The 23,584-nt window shown below is 42.1% G+C and overlaps 1 protein-coding gene across 1 annotated transcript in view; it reads right to left on the bottom strand.

The window, feature by feature from the left end:
* Positions 1 to 23,584, bottom strand: part of PAK5 (p21 (RAC1) activated kinase 5) — a 102,890-nt gene that overhangs the window by 18,868 nt on the left and 60,438 nt on the right. The window contains exons 2-4 of the mRNA XM_047069678.1: positions 21,342 to 22,127; positions 4,525 to 5,016; positions 2,044 to 2,177 (exon numbers count right to left, since the gene is read on the bottom strand). Coding sequence (XP_046925634.1) covers positions 2,044 to 2,177; positions 4,525 to 5,016; positions 21,342 to 22,127 — 1,412 coding nt within the window. The remainder of the gene's footprint in view (positions 1 to 2,043; positions 2,178 to 4,524; positions 5,017 to 21,341; positions 22,128 to 23,584) is intronic.

The following is a 23,584-nucleotide window of genomic DNA, read 5'->3' on the forward strand; positions in this document are numbered from 1 at the left end:
GGTAGGTCCAAAACTTTGGAATGCATAGGAAATTCCTGAGATTCTGCATTTCTAACAAGCCTCTAGGTGATATTATGCTGTGATTCTCCAGACCACACTTTGAGTAGCAAAGGGTTAGATATTTAACTAATCAGTCAATCATTCAATGAAGCATTTATTGAATATCTCGTATAGGAAACTCTTTGAATGATTTAAGGATTAAAGTCTAAATTCAGGATTAAAAGGATTTCAAGTTCTAAATATTCAGTGTTCCTTGACATACAACTTCTCCCTGCTCTCTGGAGCTACTCCACTTTCAATGGAATATTATTGACAAACTGGATGGAGAGAATAGGAGAACATAATGGATTCCAGAGAGGCTAGCTCTTAAGTGGATCCCACTGACACACAATAAAAACTGAAAAAAAAAAAAACCCAAAAAACAAAAAAACAAAAAAAAACCCCACCTTGACAAAGAGAGGGCTCTAGAGAGACATGCATAGCTATCTGAAGCTCTCCAGGACAAGAAAAAAGTTCTCTCCTTTGGACATATTCTTATTAATTTAGACATAAGTCACATTTGCCTTATGCTTAGGTTTCTTCAGTATATTTTTTTTCTACAAGTTAAGATGATCTTATGTATTTTTTGGGTGGTTGTGTCCAATGGCTATACCAACAGAGATCTGCCATCTGAAATGTTGGTGATAAACGTTCTGTGTCTTCCCTCATGTTCTTTTGTTTTTACATAGTCTACTACAGACCCAGAGCTGTAGGGGGTCACAATGGACACATCATTTGATTTTAGTGGAGAAACAGCAGCATATTCTACCCCTCACAGGGCCTCCCAATACCTTCTTGCTATTTTGCTTCCCGCCTATTGTTCATTTGGATTCACTTATGACTTAGGCACCGTCAGCTAATATTCAATGCCTCTCCTTCTTTAAAATCATCCCCTAATACTTTGGAGTTTTATTTACTACCAAGAACAAATTTAAGTTTCCCAAATGTAATGTGTTTTTTCAAAAAATAGGTCTGTTCCTTAGTCCCTTGCTTCCCCAAGGCAGTCCATGAATGAGGAGAATTGGTGTCATCTGGGAGCTTGTTAGAAGACAGTATCATGCCCCTTCCTATTGAATCGAGATCTGCATTTTACTAAGACCCACAGGCACTTTGCATGCACATTAAAATTTGAGGAGCACTGTCTTAGCACACACTCTGCCTCAGAGCCCTTTTCCCCCTATTTGCCTTCCTAGAAAACTCCTGTGCATCTCTCAAAACTCATCTTGGTTATCACCTTATATTGGGAATCTTTCTTTACTCTCCCTGTTAGAGATATTCAGGTGTTCTTCTTTGCTACTTGTATACATCTTTCTAATTCTGCACAGGTATTATAATGTATTTATTTCTAATCTGTGACTTCCTTGATGGAATATCTTTGAGACTTAATCCTTTGTATTTTTGTATCCCCAGCACTCAGGAAACAGCTTAGCACATCAAAGGTGATCAATAAACAACGAAATGACCACAACTGATACATCAGGGAAACAAGGAGCAGAGGTAACAATGACAATTAACCATTGTTACTTGCAAGACTATTTAAAAATAGAATTGAAGAATTTCTATTATGTAGGTTTCTTATTATGACATAAAACTCTGACTAATTTCCCACCTGCCTCCTCCTAACCCAGGTACCTTTGGTGGCATGAACACATAGCAATAGCATGGCAACTCATAATAAAATTAAGTTTTTTTAAAAAAATATGTAGGAATGGTAAATTCTATTATTTGGCACCAAAGCCCATTCTCAGCAGCTTTCTGATTTTAAATCATTGGGTATTAATGAATTTCTGGAGCGCAAGGAGAATAGAATGTTAATTGAATGAATGAACTACATACATGATATTACAATAGGCACTTAGGGAACATAAATAAAAAGGGTCACCCTATTCCCTGACTTCCAAGGGCTCACAATTTATAGAGTTCATAGAGATAGCCATTGAAGACTTACCCTGGAGTAGATAATAAGCACTTGGAATTTTTTGTCTGGATAATGAAGAGACATACCTGGTATGAGTGACAATGTCTGTCAAGGCACCGCCTTCTAGAAATTCCATGACCACCCAGAGCTCGTCGCCAACAAGGTAGCTGTTATACATGTCAACCACGTTGTCATGGTGGTAATCCCGCATTATCACAACCTGGGCAAATGGAAAGATGCTTTTTGACTTGTGACGGTGAAATTTGGCTTTCTGTTCTCTTGTGGCCACATCTGTGCTGTGAGTACAATTGATTAAGAAATATTGATTTGGGGGGAGATTTATTCAGGAGTCTACTATAGACAAAAAGACAGCATTGAAGGCAGCTAGTAGCAATAGAAAGGAATCAAGTTAGTAAATTCAGAGAAAATGGCAGAGCACCCAGGCACTGGGTTTGGGGATAACAAGAGTGAAACAGGCAGAACCCTGGCAAGATTTGTACTCATAAGAGGGAGTTTTGTTGACTGTTCTGGGGGGAGGCTATTAACAGGGGGGACAGGATTCTAAGAGTCTCCTTCAGACTACTCTACTATTGGTTAACCTGGCAAAAGCATCACCAACTCTAAATTATAAATGAGTGAATGATAAGTAGGTCTCACAAGTGAATGAAGTAAACAGTAGGTGTGGGGCCACATGAGGCTAACTTAACATCTTGGGAGAAGATCTGGGTTGAGTGTGAGAGAGGTTTGGGCTAAATACTAATGACAGGTCTTGAGGATAAAAGCAAATATGACTCAGGCATATAAAAAGCTAACTTGAACTTGCTTACTGGGGAGAGTGTCCAAGAATTGCTGCCCTGTGGCTGCTTCTGGTGACATTTTCAGAATTAGTGCTGAATAATAAATTACAAAGTTATCTATGTTATATTGCTCTGTCTGCTCTAGCACTGTGATTTGGAAATAAGTTCCAGAAATCAGCATTGTGGAAGTGACAAACTGAAGCCCACCCACCTGGTGTTCTCTATGAAATGTGGAACACAGGAAAACATGAACTCATGGGGGCTGAAGACATGTGGAGGCCACTGATGGCCTCACATGAGCCTCCATAGAAGAGGAATCCAAAGTCACATGTGATTGTATTTTTATAATGTCTGTTAGGGGATATGGGTGGTATATCCTTTGCTAGAGACTGACATATTATCTAACATTGGAATCCTGACTTGCTATCTTTAAGACTTAAATTTTCCATCCACAAAAGCTCATCTCTCTTCCCTAAGCTCTCATAAAATCAATCGATGAATATTACTACAGAACATTTTGTGTCCTTAGACACAGGAACTCATGTTTTTCCACCTCTGTGCATTTTAGAGCTCTCAAGTGTAAAAGGGGGATGAAGAAGTGGAAAATATTTGAAACAAACACATAGAAAAAGGTTAATTCCTTAACATATCAATAGTTCTTACTTATCAATAAGACAAATGCTACCACCCTAATTGAAGACTGTGCAAAGGACATATGGTTTAATGAAGAAATAAAAATGGCCTATTAACACATAAAGATAAATTCAGCCTCACTAGTAATAATAGTGTTAATTAAAGCAAGAAGATTTATTTATCTCTATCAGATTAACAGAGATCACATGACAGTATCCAGTGCTGGTAAGGATGACATAAGACTATATCAGTGAGGGCCCTCATTGTTACAAACTTTCTGTAAGTCAATACTTTATATTACTTTCTCTAAAGAGAAAAAATATAGAAATATTGAAATATTAAAGTAGCTATTTCTTGGTTGTGAGATTATGGGACATTTTCTGTATTTTCCACAGGAAGAATTCATTATTACTATAGTTAGGAAAACATATCTTAAATTTCCCAGAGTGATAATCTGTCACTAAGCTGACCTCTGTTTATTGAGATTATTTTTTAAATCTTTAATTAACAAAAAATTTAATGTCTATTTTTGAGAGAGAGAGAGAGAGAGAGAGATTGAGAGATGGAGATAGAGCTGTCCAGCACAGAGCCTGATATGGGGCTCGAACTCATGAACCATGAGATCATGGCCTGAGCCAAAGTCAGACACAACCGACTGAGCCACACAGATGTCCCTGTTTATTGAGATTTTTAAAAAATGGCTATAAAGGGTATATACATGGTATCACCACCATGTGTAAAATGTATATATACATCTACATAGACAGTGTAGCATGAGGCTTTGGAATCTGCTAGAATTCAAATCCCAGATCTATCATTGACCTGCTCTATGACCCTGGGCTAGTCACTTAACCTGAGTCCAGGTTTCCTTGTTGCTATAGCAATAACGTCGGTCTCATAGGGTTGTTGTGCAAATCAGGCCATATCAGTGCTTAGCATAGTGGCTGATTCACATGAAGTACTTTGTAAATGTAGCAGCCATACATGCATAGAAAAAGACCAGAAGGATTATGGGGGCACTATTTTTGTATTTGTATTTTCATTGCTTTCTAGTATCCTACACTGTATGTGTAATATTTTTGCATGGGAAATAAATGTTACATAGGAGAGAAATAACGATCTGAACACACCACATACCTCATTAAAGAGCAGTTCTCGTCTCTGTTGCTTGCGGAGGTCCATTTTCTTCACTGCAACTTGTTTCCCTGTGTGTTTCTCAGTTGCGATGCACACAATGCCGGTTGACCCTTCTCCGATTTTGATAAAGTTGTCCAAGTATTCTCTGGGGTCTCCGGGGCTGACCACCAGCTGCAGAGCAGCCCGAAACTGTTCATGGGACACCCTGGAGGGCTGCTGGTCTGAAGAGGAGCCCCAGCTGGGTGGGGGGTAGGTACTGGATGAGATACTCAGAGAGCTCAGATAAGAAGCTGTGGAGATGTACTGTGAACTGGTCTGCAGGGAGGGGTGGTGGTAGAGGGTGGCTTTGTGGTACCCAGATGGGTACTGGTGGCTGCTTGAGGAGTAGCCTGCTTTGCTTTGACTTTGAGGTAGTTTGGCGGGCCCCCTGGGGTAGGTGTCAGACCCTGACAGCGGAGGGCTGAGGACCATCTGTGCTCGATCATAATCCACCTGGGAAGACAGACACAGATGGAAAATATTCACATGCTAGATCTGAATGCCGCAGTCAGTGAGCCAACCCACAGTTGGCCTGAATGAAGAGTGCCATTATACAACATGGTCGTGGGTGACACTTACCTTGTGAGGTCCCAGGTTGTCCCTGCTTCCACCATTTACCTACCCTCTACCCCCATCCAGCCTCTTTCTTCCCCTTTCCCTACTAAAATCCCCAGAAGCAGACTATGAGACCTGGATTTGAATATAAATGGTGAGAGGTGATCCCAGGAGTTATGAAGTGAGACAAGGAAGGGGAAAACCAATAAAGGGTGAGTCATAGACTATGATGGTTAATTTTATGAGTTAACTTGGCTAGGCCACGGCATCTGGTTGTTTAATCAAAAACTAGTCTAGATATTACTGTGAAGGTATTTTTTAGATGTCATTGACATTTAAATGAGTAGATTTTGAGCAAAGCAGACTGCCCTCCATAAAGTGGGTGGGCTGCATCCAATCAGTTGAAGGCTTTAAGTGAAAAGACTAAGGTCATCCACAGAGGACTCATTTTCTCTCTGTGTGCACACACACACACACACACACACACACACACACACACCCCTACTGGTTCTGTTTCTCTAGTGAACCCTAACAGGCACAGCAAGTTACCAATGAAACAGGGAACCTAATACCACTAGGTAACTCTGCATCCTCAGAGACTATATTAAGCATGTACCTGGGAGTTATCCCATCTGAGGGACAGAGAGCTGGAATATTTATGCACCAGCTCCCTTTAAAACACTGTTTAACATCTGCTTCCATGGATATTAGTTTCCTGGCACTTCTGGCCTGCCATGTTCTGGGCTGGGTAGGCTCCAGTGGGTAGAGAAAGCTCTTAGAACCAGAATTTCTCAATTTTGGTACTATTGATTTTGGGGTCCAGATAACTGTGTGGGCGACTGCCCTGGATATTGCAGGATGTTTAGCAGCATCCCTGGCCTTTACCCACTAGATGCCAGGAGCAGCCTCTTCTGCCAGTCATTACCAGCAAAAATTTCTTGAGATGTTTTCAAATATCCCCAGAATATGGGTAAAATTGTTCTTGGCTGAGAACTACTGCTTTAGACAAAGGAAAGCAGCGTTGGCAGACAGAAGCAATAGGTGATGAAGGGATATGGCTGGGCAACAACTGTACCCACTGCTCCTAGGAGAGGGCTTTCTCCCCCCTCATCTGAACCACACGGAGAGTTTTAGTTAAAATGTGCCTTATCCAATGTGTATTTAGGCCTTGTTTTCTTTTTTGGGAATATAAGATCCCATTTGTCATTAACGGGTGTTAGTCTTCAATGAGATAGGGATAGAAGGCCTTTGTCCATGCCTTTGAACCCATCTACTGGAGGGGGGAATGTACTATCCACACATATAACCTAGCAGATATATGTAAAAGGAAAAATATGGTTCCCTGTGCTAAGCAGCTTTTCAGTATGGACCATAAGGTAAGTACAATGCTCTCATCAAATATGTAGAAATATAATTGAGAGCAGCCAAAATTTGCAGGGCTGTATGTGTGAAAGGAAATTTGGTCATCCTTCAAAAGGATTCTGGCAGAGAACACTTTACTCTGGTAATTAAGGATGGATTGAGGGAACTCAACAGAGGAATATAGGGAGGGAAGACAGAACAAGGGTAGGGGAAGTCATTGAGGGGTTTATATGATACTTGATGTACAGCCAGCATTTGCTCCCTGAGAGGTATCAGGAAGGATCTTTGACCAACCCTGGAATGGCTGAGGTCATGAATATACCACATCGTGCCACATTCACCTCCTTGAGCAGGATAGAATGCACTAATCAATCAATGCACTCATATATAATATTCTGATGACAACACAGTGCTGGGTACACAGAAAGCTCTCCAAAAAGATTTTTGATTATACTAACACAGCACCCTAGGAAATCTCTACCACTCTACTGGGATGTACAGGAAATGACACGTATATGCCCCCACCCCCCGTCTATCTCAAGGATCTATATCTACTCTAATATATGGATACTGGCTACATGTAACTACTTAATTGAAATCAACAAAAAAAATTAAAATAAAAAATTCAGTTTCTCAGTTACATTATTCAGATACATTTTAAGTATCCAATAGCCACACATTGGACAGCATGGATATACAACATTTTCACCACTGCAGAAAGTTCTACTGGGTAGTACCTTTCCAAATAAATTCATTGCTCCCATGTAGTACATTCATGAAGCCCACTGATTAATCTTTGAGCAATTGTTAGGTGCTAGGCACCATTTTAGGTGCCATGGGAAGGTCCAGCAATAATAAAAATGGATGGTATTTCTGCCCTCTTGGGGTTTACATTCTAGAGGAGACAGGTAATAAACAAGAAAACCAATAAATATACAGTATGCAGTCCAGTATTAATAAAGACATGAAGAAAATAAAACAAAGCAAGGGGCTTGAGATTAATGAGATGCCATCTTGGATGTAATGGCCAAGGAAGGCCTCTCTGAGGTGGTGCCATTTGAGCAGTAACCTGGCTGACATGAAGAAATAGGCCCAATGTCTATGTGGGGAGGGGTAGCCTGGGGAGAGGGCACAGCACACACAGAATTCTAAGAAAATACAGGCTTGAGGAACAGCACAGAGGTTCTTCTAGAGTGCAGGGGAGTCATTTTGGAAAGATGGCCAGAAAAGCAGCTAGGAGGGGATCATGTACACCATGGCAAGGGCACTGGCTGTCACTCTGAGTAAGATGGGAACCATTGGAGGTTGCTGAGAAGAGAAACATGAGCTTGATGTTGATCCTGATCTGCACGCTGGAGCAGAAAAGACCTTTGTGGCAAAAGAGGAAACAGGAATGCCTGTTAGCTTATTGTGGTCCGTGTGAGTTGAGATTAGATTGGCTATTGTAGTTGGGGTAGTCCCCTCCTACACTGTAGCAGGCTCATCTGTCTGGCCAAAAGAATATAGTGGAAGTGATAGCAAGTGCCTTCCATGACCAAAAAAGATATTGTGGCTCCTCTGCCTTCTCTCTTGGATACCTGTCCTGGTTTTCTCTTGCTGCCATGTCTTGAGGAATTCAATAGAGAGGTCCAAGTGCAAGGTCTCCTGCCAAGAGTCAGAAACTGAGGTCTTCCACCAACAGCCATATGAGCCATCCTAGAAGTGATCGTCTGGTCCCAGTCAAGCTTTCAGATGACTAGACCTGGCTGACATCTTGACTGCAACCTCATGAGAATCTCAAGGCCAGAATCATCCAGCTTAGTAAGTAAGTCACAGAGAAGTGACCCAAAGAAACGGTGTGAGGTAATAAATAAATAGTAATAAATGTTTATTATTGTTTTACATCATTAAGTTTTAGAATAATCTGTTACACGGCAAGAGCTAATTATTACATGGGGGAAACAAAGAATTCCAGCATGGCTGCGTTAAGTTTGGGAGAACCATCAAGCATCTACGCAGAGATGTTGCTTAGGTGACTTAGACATGCTTTGCGTCTAGGAAAGAGATGAAGCTAAGACATGCATCTGAGCATCACTGGCGTTTAGTTGGTATTAAAGCCATGATGTTGCATGTGTAAGAGAAAATCCAAGGACCCCAACATTCAGAGACCAGAAAAGGCAGGAAGATGTTGCATAAAGGAGCACAGAAGAAGTATCCAGTAATGTAGGAGAGAAAGTAAGGGACTAGGTGGTCCTGAGTCAAGGTACGAAAACATTTCAAAAAGGAAGAAGTAATGAAGCATGTCGAATGCCATGGAGAACTGAAGTAGGATAGGGCATATTGCTCATTGGATCTGGCAATATGGTGGTCACCTGGAAGACAGCAGGTGTTCCAAGCTCCTGCCTCATCACACATCATCACACACCTATTCCAGAAGTCTGGCAGCAAGAGTTGAACACAGTTGGCTCCTTAAAATTCCTACCATGGCACCATTCTCACTTCTTTTGCACTGTTAATTGGCTCCCAGATGACAGTGCTGGCCTGTGCACATCCAGCAGTGAAGTCTTTCCTAGTCATGAAAACACCAGAATCTACTCAGGTGAGTTCACCACTCAGGCAGCCTTGCACCACCCAGCAGGAACAAGGGTACTGTGAAGCCAGGGCCCCGTCCTGGCTGTTCAGCAAGAGAACACATGCTTTTGAGGGACATACTTAGGGTTCAATTCTGACTCTGATGGCTTTAGTCAAATTGCTAAGCCTCTCTGAGCCTCAGTTTTCTCATCTGTAAAATGGGGATCATAAATACCTCCCTCACAGGGTTTTGATGAGGCTAAACCTAGAGCAACCTAATGTCTAAGAAAACAGGCTCTGGGTTCAAAAATGTTTTCTGCCATTTACACATTGTGTGACATGGGGCAAGTTATTTAAATTTCTGCACTCCAGTTTTCTCATCGGTAAAATGGGAATTGTAACAATAGTAACTACCTCTTTAGGTCATTGTGAGCTCTGAAGGACTGAATGCACATCAAAGGATTTGAATAGTGACTGGCCAATATACTCTACATGCTGGTATCATTATAGAAAGTCCTTAGCATAGTGGGAATGCAAGAGAAAAGAAATAGTAAAATATTTTTTTAAAAGCCCAGCTAGCACTTATTGAATATAATATACTGGTAGCATATGTATTCCTATACTAATGTATAATGTATCCTCAAAACAATCAGCAAAGATGGTTTTAATTATAATCTACTGAATACTGTATTATAATTAAGATGCTGTATTTGAAATCACGCTGAATTTGTGCTATACTCAGGGAAAACTGGTTTGTTTCTGTGATGTGGGGAGGGGGAATAAAATGTCAGTGTGAATTAAACAACTGGGTTCTTCCCTTAAATTAAGTTTGAGATTAGCCAGGCCCAGGCTAATTACAAGGCCAGCATGTGAGGGGAAGCGGGGTCTATGACTTTTATTTTTGAAAGTATATCCTGGGAACTATCACATGGCCTCATCCCGCGGTGTCTTCCGTGGAGGCCTGGCTCCTGTACTTTAAGCGAAATTGAATTCATTCCCCACAAGCATGTGTAACTGATCTCTGAAGATATATTAAAAGTAAAAATCCAGTAGGAATCGCAAACACCATTCCGTACCACATCAGGCCACTTCTCTCCTTTACCGACTGTCAACAGAATTATCCGAGTCTACTCTTAGCAGCCAACGTGTGGCATAAAGAAAAGGAGGCCTGCCTACACGAATGGGACCATTTCCAGTCAGAGAGGGAAGGCTGAGTTGTTCGCTGGGAGCTAAACATCTTTGAAATTAGGTCTTTGAGACAAAACCGTGCTACTGTCTTTCATGCCTGCCGGTAAGAGGCACAGACTCAAAAAAAAAAAGTGATGGGTGAGGAGCAACCACTCTCACAAGAAACAATTTTTGAACGAAACTCGAGGTGTACCTGTAGAAGGAGAATTGACTGCTTCCAGGGAGAGAATATGTGGTCCTCCCTCCAGGTTTCCATCGGTTCAAGGAGAAGATGACAGACAAACAGCTGACTTTGGGAAGGAGAAGTGAATGTCCTGGCTCAGGGCCACCATGTTGCTGACCTATAGCCTTCAGTTGGGTCATTAACCCACCCAACTGTGGGTTCCATGATGGTATTGCTGGCCTATTTGTGCCAGCCTCATTCTTTTTCACTCTGAGAGTCAAGAAAGGGGAAATTTATCCCATTTTGTTGTGGACAAAATGGAGCCTCAGGGAGGTGAAACTACCCCCCCAACCCCCGCCACTAGCCATCCAAGGCAAATGGCCCTCCATTCCCTCAAGAGGATTGCACAACCCAGTTCTTCTTCTGCTCAGGTCAGTCTTTCACTCCGAGGGGGAGGATGTCTAGATGTCCCAGGTGCTAAGCACATTGTCACTACAGGCCTGCATTCTTGCCTGTCTTGACATTTCTACCATTACTTGTCACCTCCCCGCTCTGTGTAATCAAGGCTGAGACACTCACTCCTTGAAAGAATGCAGGGGCATGTTAATGGGAGCCAAAGCAGGGCCCCTTCCATTAACCAACTGCTCTTTTAGAAGTCTATCCCTGTAGGAGTGATACATATAAATGTTAATAATGATAATTGACATTTGCTGAGTGGTTTCCATGTGCCAGGGACTGTTTTAAACACTTTATATACATAGATGCATTTAAACCTCAAGTTACACAATGAGATAGGCCCCATAATTGTTCCATTTTACAGATAAGGAGACTGAAGCACAGTGAGTTCAAGCAGCTTATGCAAAGGTCTGAAAGCTATTTAGAAGTAGAGTTGGTTGGGGCGCCTGGGTGGCTTATCGGTTAAGTGTCTGACGTTGGCTCAGGTCACAATCTTGCGGTTTGTGAGTTCAAGCCCTGTGTTGGGCTCTGTGCCGATAGCTCAGAGCCTGGAGCCTGCTTCGGATTCTGTGTCTCCCTCTCTCCTTGCCCCTCCCCTACTCTCTCTCTCTTCTCTCTCTGTCTTTCAAAAATAAACAAACATTAAAATAAAAAAAGTAGAGGTGGGATTCAAATTCAGATAATGTCACTTTAGAACTTGGGCCTTTGATATGTTGTCAGAGATACCCTTCAGTGATAAAAAGGTAGACATGGTCAGAGCAGAGGTGGGCATGGTGTGGAAAGACAACTACAGAGCAAAAGCATGGTTAAAGTGTTTCACCAGGGGCTCAGATGTCTGGGAGGCCAGGAGCAAAATGCTAGAAATACAAGGGCCAGAAAATGAGGAATGATAATGCCTGGGGTGGTGAGGGAGGTGAAGATAAATTAAGTTTGTTTTTTTTTTTTTTTTTTGAAGTGTTGGCTTAGAGAAATCAGCTCAAAATACACAGCAAAGAAATAACCATCACAGCAAAATGAGCTGATCATCTATGTACAGAACTCATCACTTTCATTATTGCGTTGGCCAGACCAGAACTTTGTGTTCACCTACAGTAATGTCCTTTCTTTTGCTAAGAAGAAAGCAAGCCCAAGCTTTCTTCTGTAACAAGCCCTTGTGGCCCTCTTACATGGCCCTTAAACTGCTCTAATTATTTCATTGTCTCACTCTAAATAATCTTTCCCATGATACCCTATATTTGGAAGTGGGTGAAAAAATCTGATGAATTTGTTCATGTATATTGTTTTGCACAGACACACACGTTTGTGCATGTAAGCAAGGCTTTCAAAGGAGTAAAGCTTGACCTGTGTGATCTTTTTCACAACTGATCTACAAATATATATTCTAGAAAAAAAAAGTACATTCAGAGTGTAGTATCTTGAGACGGATATAGATTTTAATCATTTAGTGAAACCACAATGCAGTAGAAGCAGGCCAACGAAAGGTACAGATATTTAACAAGCAAATCCAATGTACCTTTCCAAAACATCTATGTAAGTGGTTCACCTCTGAAGACATTGCAAGGGCACAGGACTAGAAGCAGGGGTGGAAAACAACACCAGAAAGGCTTTCTTCCCACCCCTCCTGAGAGAATGGTCCTGGGATTTTGTGAAAGAGTAACTTCATAGAAATGAGACCATGGTCCACATACTTTTAAGGGGGGGACTTCCAAATGGCAAGATGTAATAAGAGCAGACTAGACCGTTTTGCAAATTATCACCGAACCTGCCAAAGTGCTTAGCTGCAGTGCTATGAGACCAGTAATTATCATTGAAAATCGAATACGTTCTGAAAAGGAATTCTCTCTATGGGATTCTTTAAAAACACTAAAAGAACTTATATGCAGTTTTGGTTTGCTTCCTCTTTGAAATGCTTAATAACATGCATTCGTAGTTTAGGTTCCATTTTTTAGTTGCCTTCAAGTATATTAATTCAAGAAATTAATTCTTAAAGAACTGTGCCCTTTCATGTCTCTATTCAAACTCAATCAAAACATAAGGGCACAAAACAAACAAAAGGCTATATTATAAGGGCATAAATAATCCAGGGCTAACAACTCAGCTGGACTACCCTTCGACAATGAGCACAACGTCTCCAAGGATAGGGTCAGACACAGGCTTGTGATGTATCAAAATTATAAATAATTATAGCAATGAATTCATTTAATCAATCAATTTCACCAGTGGTACGCTGGGGTGGACGGGCATAAAACTCCACACAGCTATCAATTGCTCCGATTACAGCTGGCTGTCAGCCAGAATTCCCCTGATCCATGTTCGTTAAATGCACATTAATCTGAATTTGGCAGTGTAATCAAGGACCTAACTGAACTGTGAAATTGAATTCTGCAGTAGAACATCATTTGACCATTTTATGCCAAGGCTGGAAAAAAAAAAAAAAAAAAAAAAGGTTTGGTGGGGGGAGGGCGGGGTAAAGAAAAGAAGGGAAAAAAAGTCCTGAGGCAGCATCTATATGTTCACCGTGGTCTTCCGTACTGGTGACAGGGAGGCTGTGGCTAGGTTGTGCTGGACTGGGTGTGTGTGGTGTGTGTGTGTGTGTCTGTGCCTGCAGAATGGGGACTGCGGAACGCTCAGTGAAAGATGGACAGTGTCTCTTTCCACTTCCCACAGAGCTACAAGGGATGGGAGGCAGCTGGTTCCAGTGCCTGAGTGTGATGCTCCAATACACCTTTGCGGAGTAAAATAAAGCAAAGAGACTGCTCCTCTGAAAAATGAAAGAGCCAGAATGGGTGTTGTTTGTTCTACGTAAATCAAATGTGGGATAAAAGTGAATCACAGACCTCTATCATCTGAACAAGGAAAGGACGTCTGAAATTGTCCTTCCTTGACTCAAAGGGAAGTGTAGCAGTAGCAGCCTTGGCTTTGGGAAAGGAGAATGACTGCCCGTAAGAATTCCAGGGAGAATCAGTAACTAGCTTTCTCTGTAGGGACATGTTAGAAGCTGGCAATTAGGGGAAAGGGATTCATTAAATCCTATGACTTGAATATGTATTTACTCTCATGTATCCCTCTGGTTGTTCTCTGCCATACCAATTCTCCTTGCCACGAGCAGGAATGGCACTGATGGGAGCTATTCCCCATCTGCCCTCAGGTGGGGGGAGGTTACTGCACCCTAATACAACTCTTGCTTGAAGCAAGACTTCGACAATTGCCCAGCCATGGTCAGTTTCCTCCGATTTACTTATTTCCATTTACAAAATGAAATGGCCCTATTTCATATTTGCCCTGCCTAGATGACGAAGGGACACAGCACACAATATGAGCTGCCATTCAATTTTGGTAAGAGAAGCAAGCATATGCTATCACTGCCAATGAGCAGTGGTCATGAGCAGGTCCTACTTGGAACCTGAAGAATCAAGGTGTCTGCTTAAGGTTCTGATGCAGGGGCCTTGGGAAGTAGGTTACCTTCTGGATAGTCAGACACTTGCTGGATTTCCAAACTGCATGTAGCAGGAAGCCATGCACCATATGTGTTTTGCAAGGAGATCTCCCACGCCATGATACTGGATTCCTATTTAGGCATGCAGGCAACTTACACCCCTTATGACATGAAGGAGGAAAAGTCATGCTTTACCCTGCCTTACAAAATATATGGCAAATGCACACTGAGACAGCGTGGACAAGTGGCTTATGACCTCTACAAGTAGGGAAAGCTTAGTTAAGGAAGTGAATAAATCTGTGATCAGCAGGCTTAAGCATACAGGTATTTCAGGCTCTTCCTCCACCTCTGAATTGGTGTCTTCAACCCTCACCCCCTGCCCCCGCCCCCCTTGCTCCTCCAGACACAAAGAATGCATTTTCTGTTCAAGAGCAGATTACTAAGACCTGACACTGGCCACCGCCTGAAGCTACAGGGGTGGGGAGGGGGTGTCTGCACCTCTGGGGATTGGCTCCCTGCTGCAGAATATGGTTCAAGTATGTCAGGGCCTCCAAGACAGCCGGAACACATATTGCCAGGTTAGATGAATTTCATTTTAATTTGCTAATGGCAATCTCACTCATAATTTACTTTGAACCATAGGAATATTCATGGGAAGATATGTCCATTCATATACAAACAACCCCTATAGTCTTCCTGCCAAAGGGACAGGTGTCTGAGATGCTCTGAATCACCTTTTTGGATGTTTTATGAGCCGGAATCAACACCCTATAAGAGCCCATATGTAAAGAAAAAAATCAAAATAATACCCATTGTTATATTAAGCGATTAGCACCTCTCTTTCCTTCCCTCTCTTCCCTTGACCTCTGATTTTTGTTGCAGCTCATAAGAGTTTACCAGCATTCCCATTGCCACAAGATCTCTGAAAGTGTTCAGCTGGAATCCTTAGCAGATAAGAAGCTGAAGTTTTGTTCCTGAACTTGAACCTGGCAGAATCTCGGCGTACTAGTGTGTCACAAAGAACAGTGAGTCATTCAATTATTGATGCAGGAAGATGAAGCACACTAGTTCAGCTTTTTCCTTCCAGGTAAAGCAAAGGAACAGCTGAGCAGTGAAAAACCATTGCAGTGGTGACCCCAGATCTGGGGAATCATGCCAGTTTTCTTGCACCCTCTCTCTCCACCCAGAACTCTTTAATATGTCATCTGTTTGGGATGTCCTGGATTGCAGCACTGGTCACTTTGCTGCCCAGTGTAGACCAGATGCTTGGGGTTACATGGAGGGGTTGGCTGGCAAGAACCATCATGACTGGAGATGTAGTTACCTATGATGATTCTTGTTTAAATGCTGCTAAATACTCTGCTCTCTTAACATCTGGCCTCTATGGGGAAGTCTGAGAATTTCATGTCCATCCTATAGAGTAGAGCAATTGGTAAGGTGGCGGGATTGGGGTCCTTCAGCTAGCTCCATCACTCAGGAGTCGCAGGGCCTTGAGGAAGGCACATAGCTACTCTGGCCTTCTGTGACCTGCATCTCTAAGGTGAGGGCATCAGTACTTATGAGTCTGTGAGGGCAAAGTCACATGGAACTTGTTCCCATGTTTTGAAAAAAAAATGTAACAGATTACACAGACAGGATGTTTCTATGGCTGGTGTTAGCAGATATGGAGACATGTTTTCCAACCAAAAATATTCCAGGGAATAAGGGCTAACACTGAGTGCCTGCCATGTGATAACTCCTTTACATTTACTGATCTTTTTTAATCTGTAGAAGAAGTTCAAAGTAGGTATGGAAACACTCTACAGATGAGCGAACTGAGGCACAGACAAGATCATAAAGCCAATAAGTGCTTAAATCCAGAGAATCGGATTTTAGAATTTGTGTTCTTAAATGTCTTTTGTAATGGGTGAGAACATCTGGACTGTCATTCATAAAAGAGAATAACACCATCACTCAAGGTAGAGTGAGTATATACGAGAGTCTCAAGGATCGTTACTTTTTTTTTTTAATTTTTAAAACATTTATTCATTTTTGAGACAGGGAGACAGAGAGAGAGAGAGAGAGAGAGTGCACACTGGGTAGGGCAGAGAGAGAGAGGGAGACCAGAATCTGAACCAGGATCAAGGCTGGGAGTTGTCAGAACAGAGCCCAACATGGGGCTTGAACACACGAATCGAACTGCAAGATCATGACCTGAGCCAAAGTTGGATGCTTAACCAACTGAGCCACCCAGGTGCCCCAGGGATCGTTATTCTTTTTTAAAAAAAATTTTAACGTTTTTTTAATTTATTTTTGAGACAGAGAGAGACAGAGCATGAAGGGGGGAGGGGCAGAGAGAGAAGGAGACACAGAATCGGAAGCAGGCTCCAGGCCCTGAGCCATCAGCCCAGAGCCCGACGCGGGGCTCGAACTCACGGACCGTGAGATCGTGACCTGAGCCGAAGTCGGACACTTAACCGACTGCGCCACCCAGGCGCCCCTCAGGGATCGTTACTCTTAATGCCTCTTTTTGACCAGTGATCCCAGTTTTTTGGCCACAAATCAGTCTAGGTGACACTAAGGAGCTTCTCAGAGGACTTCACCCTACCCTACCCTACAGAGAGAATAAAGGACAGTTCCCATGTACCCCAAATCCGTCTGTGACTCATCACCCATTTCTCACCAGCAAGGTGAGGGCTGACTGTGGCATATCTGAGCCCAGAGGCCTCATATCCATCTTTTTCCTCCTCAGTTTTCTTCTGTGGAAACAGGAATGTTCTGGAATATATCGACTTTGGAGTCAGATGGACCTAATTTTGGATCCTGACTCAGCTGTTTACCTTCATATCCTTGGGAAGTCGATAAAGACTTGGCCTCTGTCTTTCAGCTTTCTCAGGGTAAAAGGGAGATGATCCTGAAGTCTTCCAGAATCGTCATGAGGGCTCAATGGGGGTAATGCTTGCAAAATGCTTGGCACAGTGCCTGGAATAAGGTAACCCTCGGCTTCATGTCACAGCTGCCATCTGGTATGCTATACATACAGATACATGTGTGTATTCATAATCAGGCTGCCGCAATTATTAACTTATATAACCCTCACACAACGTGATTGTCCCCATTTTATAGATAGGGAAGTAGAGTTAAGCAATTTACTCACCCAGTTGTAAGTGGTAATGTCAGGACTCAAATCCAGGCAGTCTACCTCCAGAACCTACACCCTTGAATGCCAAAAGGTACTTGACAAATAGCCTTGAACTGTGCTTCTCAGCTGGGACTGATTTTCCTCCCTGCTGCCCCAGAGGTCATTTGACAGTGTCTGGAAATATTCTGGATGTTACAGGAAGAGATGCCACTGGCACTTAGTGGTAGAAGCCAGGGATGCTGTTAATCATCCTACAGTGACAGCTCCTCCCCTGCAACAAAGAACTATCAGGCCCAGGATGTCCACAGTGTTGAGGCTGAGAAACCCTGCTCCTGAGTGGGACAGTACCGTACAACCCTAGGGCACTTCACTGTTAAAGGTATTCAAAGGAGCTTGGAAGGAGGCAGGTTGAAGGCTTGGTGCCTGCAGAATTCCTGTGCCACTGGGGATATATCCAAGGTCTAGCAAAGGGGCCGAGCCCGGACAGCTGGATCCCAGCTTGGCTATGAGCTGACCTGGCTATTACCGAGCCTCTCAGAGCCCCAGTTTCCTCATATGTACAAAGCAGGCAAGAATTGCTGTCTTCCGGGACTGCGAGGCTCAACAAGGCAACACATGTGTCTGGCATGCGGCAAGTGCTTAGTGAACTGGCAGAAGTGTGATTACACCAGGGGCTTCTCAGAGGCTGGAGCCAGAGCAAGAAATGGATTGCTGGGTCAGCACGGATACACGCGAGCTGGCAGCTGCCTGCTCCCTGGAGAGCCCGGGAATGAGCAAAATCAGAGGCATGGTGACAATACCTTCAGTCAGTTTCCCTCCCTGTAAAGCAGACTTGTCTGCAGGGGAGGGTGGAGGGCATTCTCCCTCCACATCAAGCTTTTTTTCTTTTTTTTAAATTTTTTTAACGTTTATTTATTATTGAGAGACAGAGAGACACAGAGCATGAGCAGGGGAGGGGCCGAGAGATGGAGAGATACAGAATCTGAAGCAGGCTCCAGGCTCTGAGCTGTCAGCACAGAGCCCAATGCGGGGCTCGGACTCACAAACCGTGAGATTATGACCTGAGCCGAAGTTAGATATTTAACCAACTGAGCCACCCAGGCTCCCCTCAAGCTGTTTTTATAGTTGTGTAGTATGAACGGGTTTTTTTTTTTTTTTTTGGCTTTATTTTCCCCCCAAGGTTTCATCTGCCTTGTGGCAGCCAAACACATTCAAAAGTAGGGAGACAGATGTTATATCTACAGATTTGTAACATCCTTGATTCCTGTCATGTCAACAGGAAAATTAGGTAGGCAGATAACACTGGGGGAGTTATTTCTGTGAGTTAATGTTAGTATTTTTCCTCCTTTAGGCCAAAATGTAAAACTGGTCTCTCTCTCTCTCTCTCTCTCTCTCTCTCTCTCACATACACACAACTTTCCTCCTCATATTTGCTCTATCTGGAAACCCACACAAATTTGATCCTTTCTCTTATTATTTGAGATGTGAACATTACCCACCAGCCTCTAGGACTTTCCATAAGGCAAAGCCAAATTATCTGAGTCGTGATCTCTATTTCTTCCCTCAGCAGGAAATCCAAATGTGATTGGTAGATTTTTAAGAGTACAGTTCTAAAGACACAGGCACCGAAGTCTTTTTAGAGAGATGTTATATTTTTAATCAAGTAAACGTTTTAATTACTAACATGCCTCCCACCACCTACCCTCCCACAAAACCTGCCCGTGAATTTCTCGTGGGTCCCGTGTGACATGGAACAGCAGCTTGCTCCTTCAGAGCCCTTGATTATAAGGGCTGAAAAACTCTTGGCAGAAGTTCCCAAGTGTGAATATATTGTCTTTTTTTTTTCCTGAGCCACAACAGTTTCCTCATTATTTCTGTTACAGATATATCTTTTCTGAGCCACAATAGTTTTCTGCATTGTTTCTTGCACTGTTTCTGGGTTTAACAAAACCAGATTTCAGAGTAGGTCTGCTTTGCTTTATAATTGGAAGTCTGCAGGAAGAAGGACCCAGCAAGGAATGAAGCAAATTATCCCTTCCCTCCATCCTCTTCCTACTCCTCTACCTAGCTGAGACTTCTGGCGGCCACTGGGGTCCCTCATGGGTTTTAGTGGCAAATGCAATTAATCCCCTGAAATCACCTATGCCCTCATAAGGGGAAGAATATGGGACTAGGAAAAACACCAGACCTGGATTTTGTCCTTGTTTTGCAACCAAATAATTATGAAACCTTAAGTATGCCACATGACACTCTGGACCTCAGTTTTTCCTCCTGTGAAATGGGTGGGCAGGCACTGTTGGGGGTTATATTAAATCCCAAATGCCTCTAGGATTAGGTTAATGAGAAAAATGAATGAAGTGGACTGAGAAGGGCCTCTCTCCTCTAATGGGTCAGCCTTTGCTTCGAGCCAGTTCCATTTCCAATGCTATGTGAAAATTGTGCCCAGGCATGTCAGATCATCCCATTTTTTTTTTTTTAAAGAGAAGGCTGAAACCCAGAAGTTGAAGATACTAAATTAAATATCTTGATTTTTCAGAAGCTGGAGATGACTATTTTGTGGACCCAACAGGTCAATGGGCCAAATATGGCCCCAGGGCTGAATGGTTATTGTCTCTGGACAAAGCTTTTTCTATGACCTTGACACAAACAGCTTCCTACCATAAGTGTGCAACTACAGCACACATACACAAATCACATTTGACCCTAAACAGTCAAAGCGGTCCTGAGAAAGGAGAACAAAGCTGGATATTTCAAACTATATTACAAAGTTATAGACATCAAAATGTATGGTATTGGCATAAAAGCAGACTCATAGCTCAAAGGAACAGACCAGAGACCAGAAATAAACCCACAAATATACAGTCCATCAAATTTCAGCAGAGGAGCCAAGAATATACAAATGCAGAAAGGATAGTGTTTTCAATAAATGGTGCTGGGAAAACTGGACAGCCACATGTAAAAGAATGAAACTGGGTCCCTATCTTACTCTATACATCACAACTCAAAATGCATTAAAGACTTGAATGTAAGACCTGAAACCATAAAACTCCTAGAAGAAAAAGAGGGGGTAATTTCTTGGCATTGGTTTTGGCATAATTTTTTGTATTTGACACCAAAAGGCAACAAAAGCAAAAATAAACATGTGGGACTACATCAAAATAAAAAGATTCTGCACAGCAAAGGGAAACATCAACAAAATGAAAATGCACCTATGGAATGGGAGAAAATATTTGCAAACCACATATCTGATAAGAGGTTAAAAAATATAGAAGGAAGTCATTCAACTCAATAGCAAAAAAAAAAAAAATCCCAAATAACCCAATCAAAAAATGGACAAAGGACCTGAATACACTTTTTTCTAAAGAAGATACACAAATGGTCAACAGGTACATGGAAAGAAAGGTTCTAAACATCACTCATCATAAGAGAAAATCTAAACCACAATGAGATATCACCTCACACCTGTGAGAATGGTTATTAAATTAAAATTTAACTCTAAAATAAACTTTATTAAAAACTTACCATATAATCCTGATTATTTTTTTCCTTTTCTATAGATCCATGTAAACTTTGTTAGAATATAGGAACCACTGTAATTACTCTATCTAATGGTTTATGATCATATGCTCCTTAATAGAGGACAGTACAATATGAGCAGACTACTTATTAGTAGTATATCAGGACATCTTTCAAATAAATAATTTTTTGTCTTTTAATCAGAAACCCTGTAGGGGATCTCCAAAGACTTGGATTTTAATGAATAAATGTGCCTTGCCCTACATCCTGTGCCCTTGGGGCTCGTGGATAGAAATCAGGTAGGGTTTTGATATGGACTCTCACTTAAAAGGTGAAGCATCACATTAGATCTCTGTGAGAAGGTCATGTTAGCACCACCTTTGTGGGGTGCCTGCACATAAGGAGGAAGGAGGCAGTGAACATAACATTACCTTTGGAATGCACATTGTGGGCTCAGACAGGCGAGGGTAGGTGTAGGAGTTGTACGAGTGTCCTTGGGGGTGGGTTTTAAATGCACTTGCTCCGAAGGGCATCATTGGTTCCTGGAGCCCCGAACCTGACCTGGACCTTTGCCGCATGGTGGGCTGAGGGCTGGTCTGATTCAAGTATGATGACTTTGGCCTCCTATCATAGTCATCTAGGCTGGGTCCCCACTCGCTTTCGCTGAACACCAGACTCTCCTTGGAACACCCGCTGGTCCCCGCAGTTCTAGAAGGCGTGAATTGGAATGGATAATCTAGAGGGGAACTGCTTGAGGCTCTCTGGTACTCCCACTTGAGCTCATTGTATTCACTTGGTTTGCTCAGTGAGTCCAAGTGTGTGTGATAATCAACGGGAAATCTGGCAATATCGGATTTCAAAGGCTTCATCTCAGAATAGTAGGCTTCCCCGTGTTTGGTCTTTGTGACATGCCCATTTTGCTTGGCGGCATGGCTGCCTTTATAAAACGGATCCAGGTCATCACCATAGAGACTCTTTTCTCGATACTTCTCAGTGCTGTAGTCAGCAGTGGTATCGGACTCGCTGGAATACTGCGAGAAGGTGATGAAGCCATTTTCTTCCCGATGGCCTTGACCGTAGCTGGAGGCTCCCTGGTCTGGGGTGGGCGGGCTTTCTTTCCTTAGGGAGTTGGAGCGAGTCACAGAGATGTTGTCGAAGTCCTCCAGCAGGCCGTTGATGGAGGTTTCTTTGCATGGTTTATTTCCTCTAACGATTGTCTGGGAACAGTAAAGGGAATGCCATTTAAAGAAAACATTTCATGCTTTCAAACTGATATTGCAATCCCACCCCTACTCCACTGAGGAAAAAAGACCCCAGGAACATCCCCTAAAAAGTGATAAAAATTGATCGTTTCAGTGGTGAAATAAGTCAAATATTATATAACCTTAATTGCAAATTTGCCTTTATCCCCTAAAAAGTGATAAAAATTGATCGTTTCAGTGGTGAAATAAGTCAAATATTATATAACCTTAATTGCAAATTTGCCTTTATCCCCTAAAAAGTGATAAAAATTGATCGTTTCAGTGGTGAAATAAGTCAAATATTATATAACCTTAATTGCAAATTTGCGTTTACCTATCTCAATAGAGATATCAATTAAACATCAAAAAGCCATTTAGAAGACTAAGCAATCACTGTCTTATTTACTAGTTAGGGGAAACCTCCTCCCTGGTTCCTCCTTTTAAATAATAAGCCCTAACTATCTAATGATAAGCTGATTATAATTTTAAGTCTATAACTGGTTTTAAAAAGCATATTATTTCTTACATTCATTATTCATATTATTTGCAAAACGAGTAAGTATTGTCACTTGAGTATTAACATACCCAGGAATGGGCGCACATTTTTTTTACCCTTTTACAGAATTCATAAAAATTGGAGTTACTAGATTTTATAGAAAAGGAAGGCATTTTCTGAACTACACTGAACAGCTTGAAGATCACTTATGAGATTTTATATGTGATCACCTGTGATATTTTCATTAAGCATCTAACTGTAATGCTTGCTAGAGCCACACTTCTGTATCATCACGGCTGAGGTCTGGATGGCTTAGTAGTTGATATGGTTGTTGTACTTGAACCTTAGTGACAAACTGCCGAGCCCAAATGTTCCCCTTAACGAACCTAAATAACACCAGAATACCAGGAACAGAAAGAAATCACAAACCACTTACAAAGCCAGTCAGCTGTGCCTTGACAATGACAAGGTTTGCAGCAAAATACGATGGGGGTGGATAAAAGAACAAAGAACAAAGTGTTGTGACTTCAGACTTCCAGAATTTTAGGAGAAAAATACCTTTGAGCAAGTAGCAAAGGAGTTCAAAATCATCTCAGTATAATAGAGGATTTCAAACTAGAGGGAAAAGTCAAATTTGTCCTAGAACATATGATTTATAGATCAGTGAAAGACAAGGTTTTCTTTTTTTCCTATCCAATCAGTCCTGGACTAATACTTTTTGTCTATACCCCTTTCTTTTAAAGTTTTTTACTTTTTTTTAAACATTTATTTATTTTTGAGAGACAGAGACAGAGCAAGAGCGGAGGATGGGCAGAGAGAGAGGAAGACAAAGAATCCGAAGCAGGCTGCAGGCTCTGAGCTGTCATCACAGAGCCCAACGCGGGGCTTGAACCCACAAACTGCGAGATCATGACCTGAGCTGAAGTCGGTTACCCAA

This window comes from Lynx rufus, unplaced genomic scaffold (assembly GCF_022079265.1).
Source record: "Lynx rufus isolate CCGP_SWC_20201006 ecotype Redwood Valley unplaced genomic scaffold, mLynRuf1.p SCAF_8, whole genome shotgun sequence".
Classification (NCBI taxonomy): domain Eukaryota; kingdom Metazoa; phylum Chordata; class Mammalia; order Carnivora; family Felidae; genus Lynx; species Lynx rufus.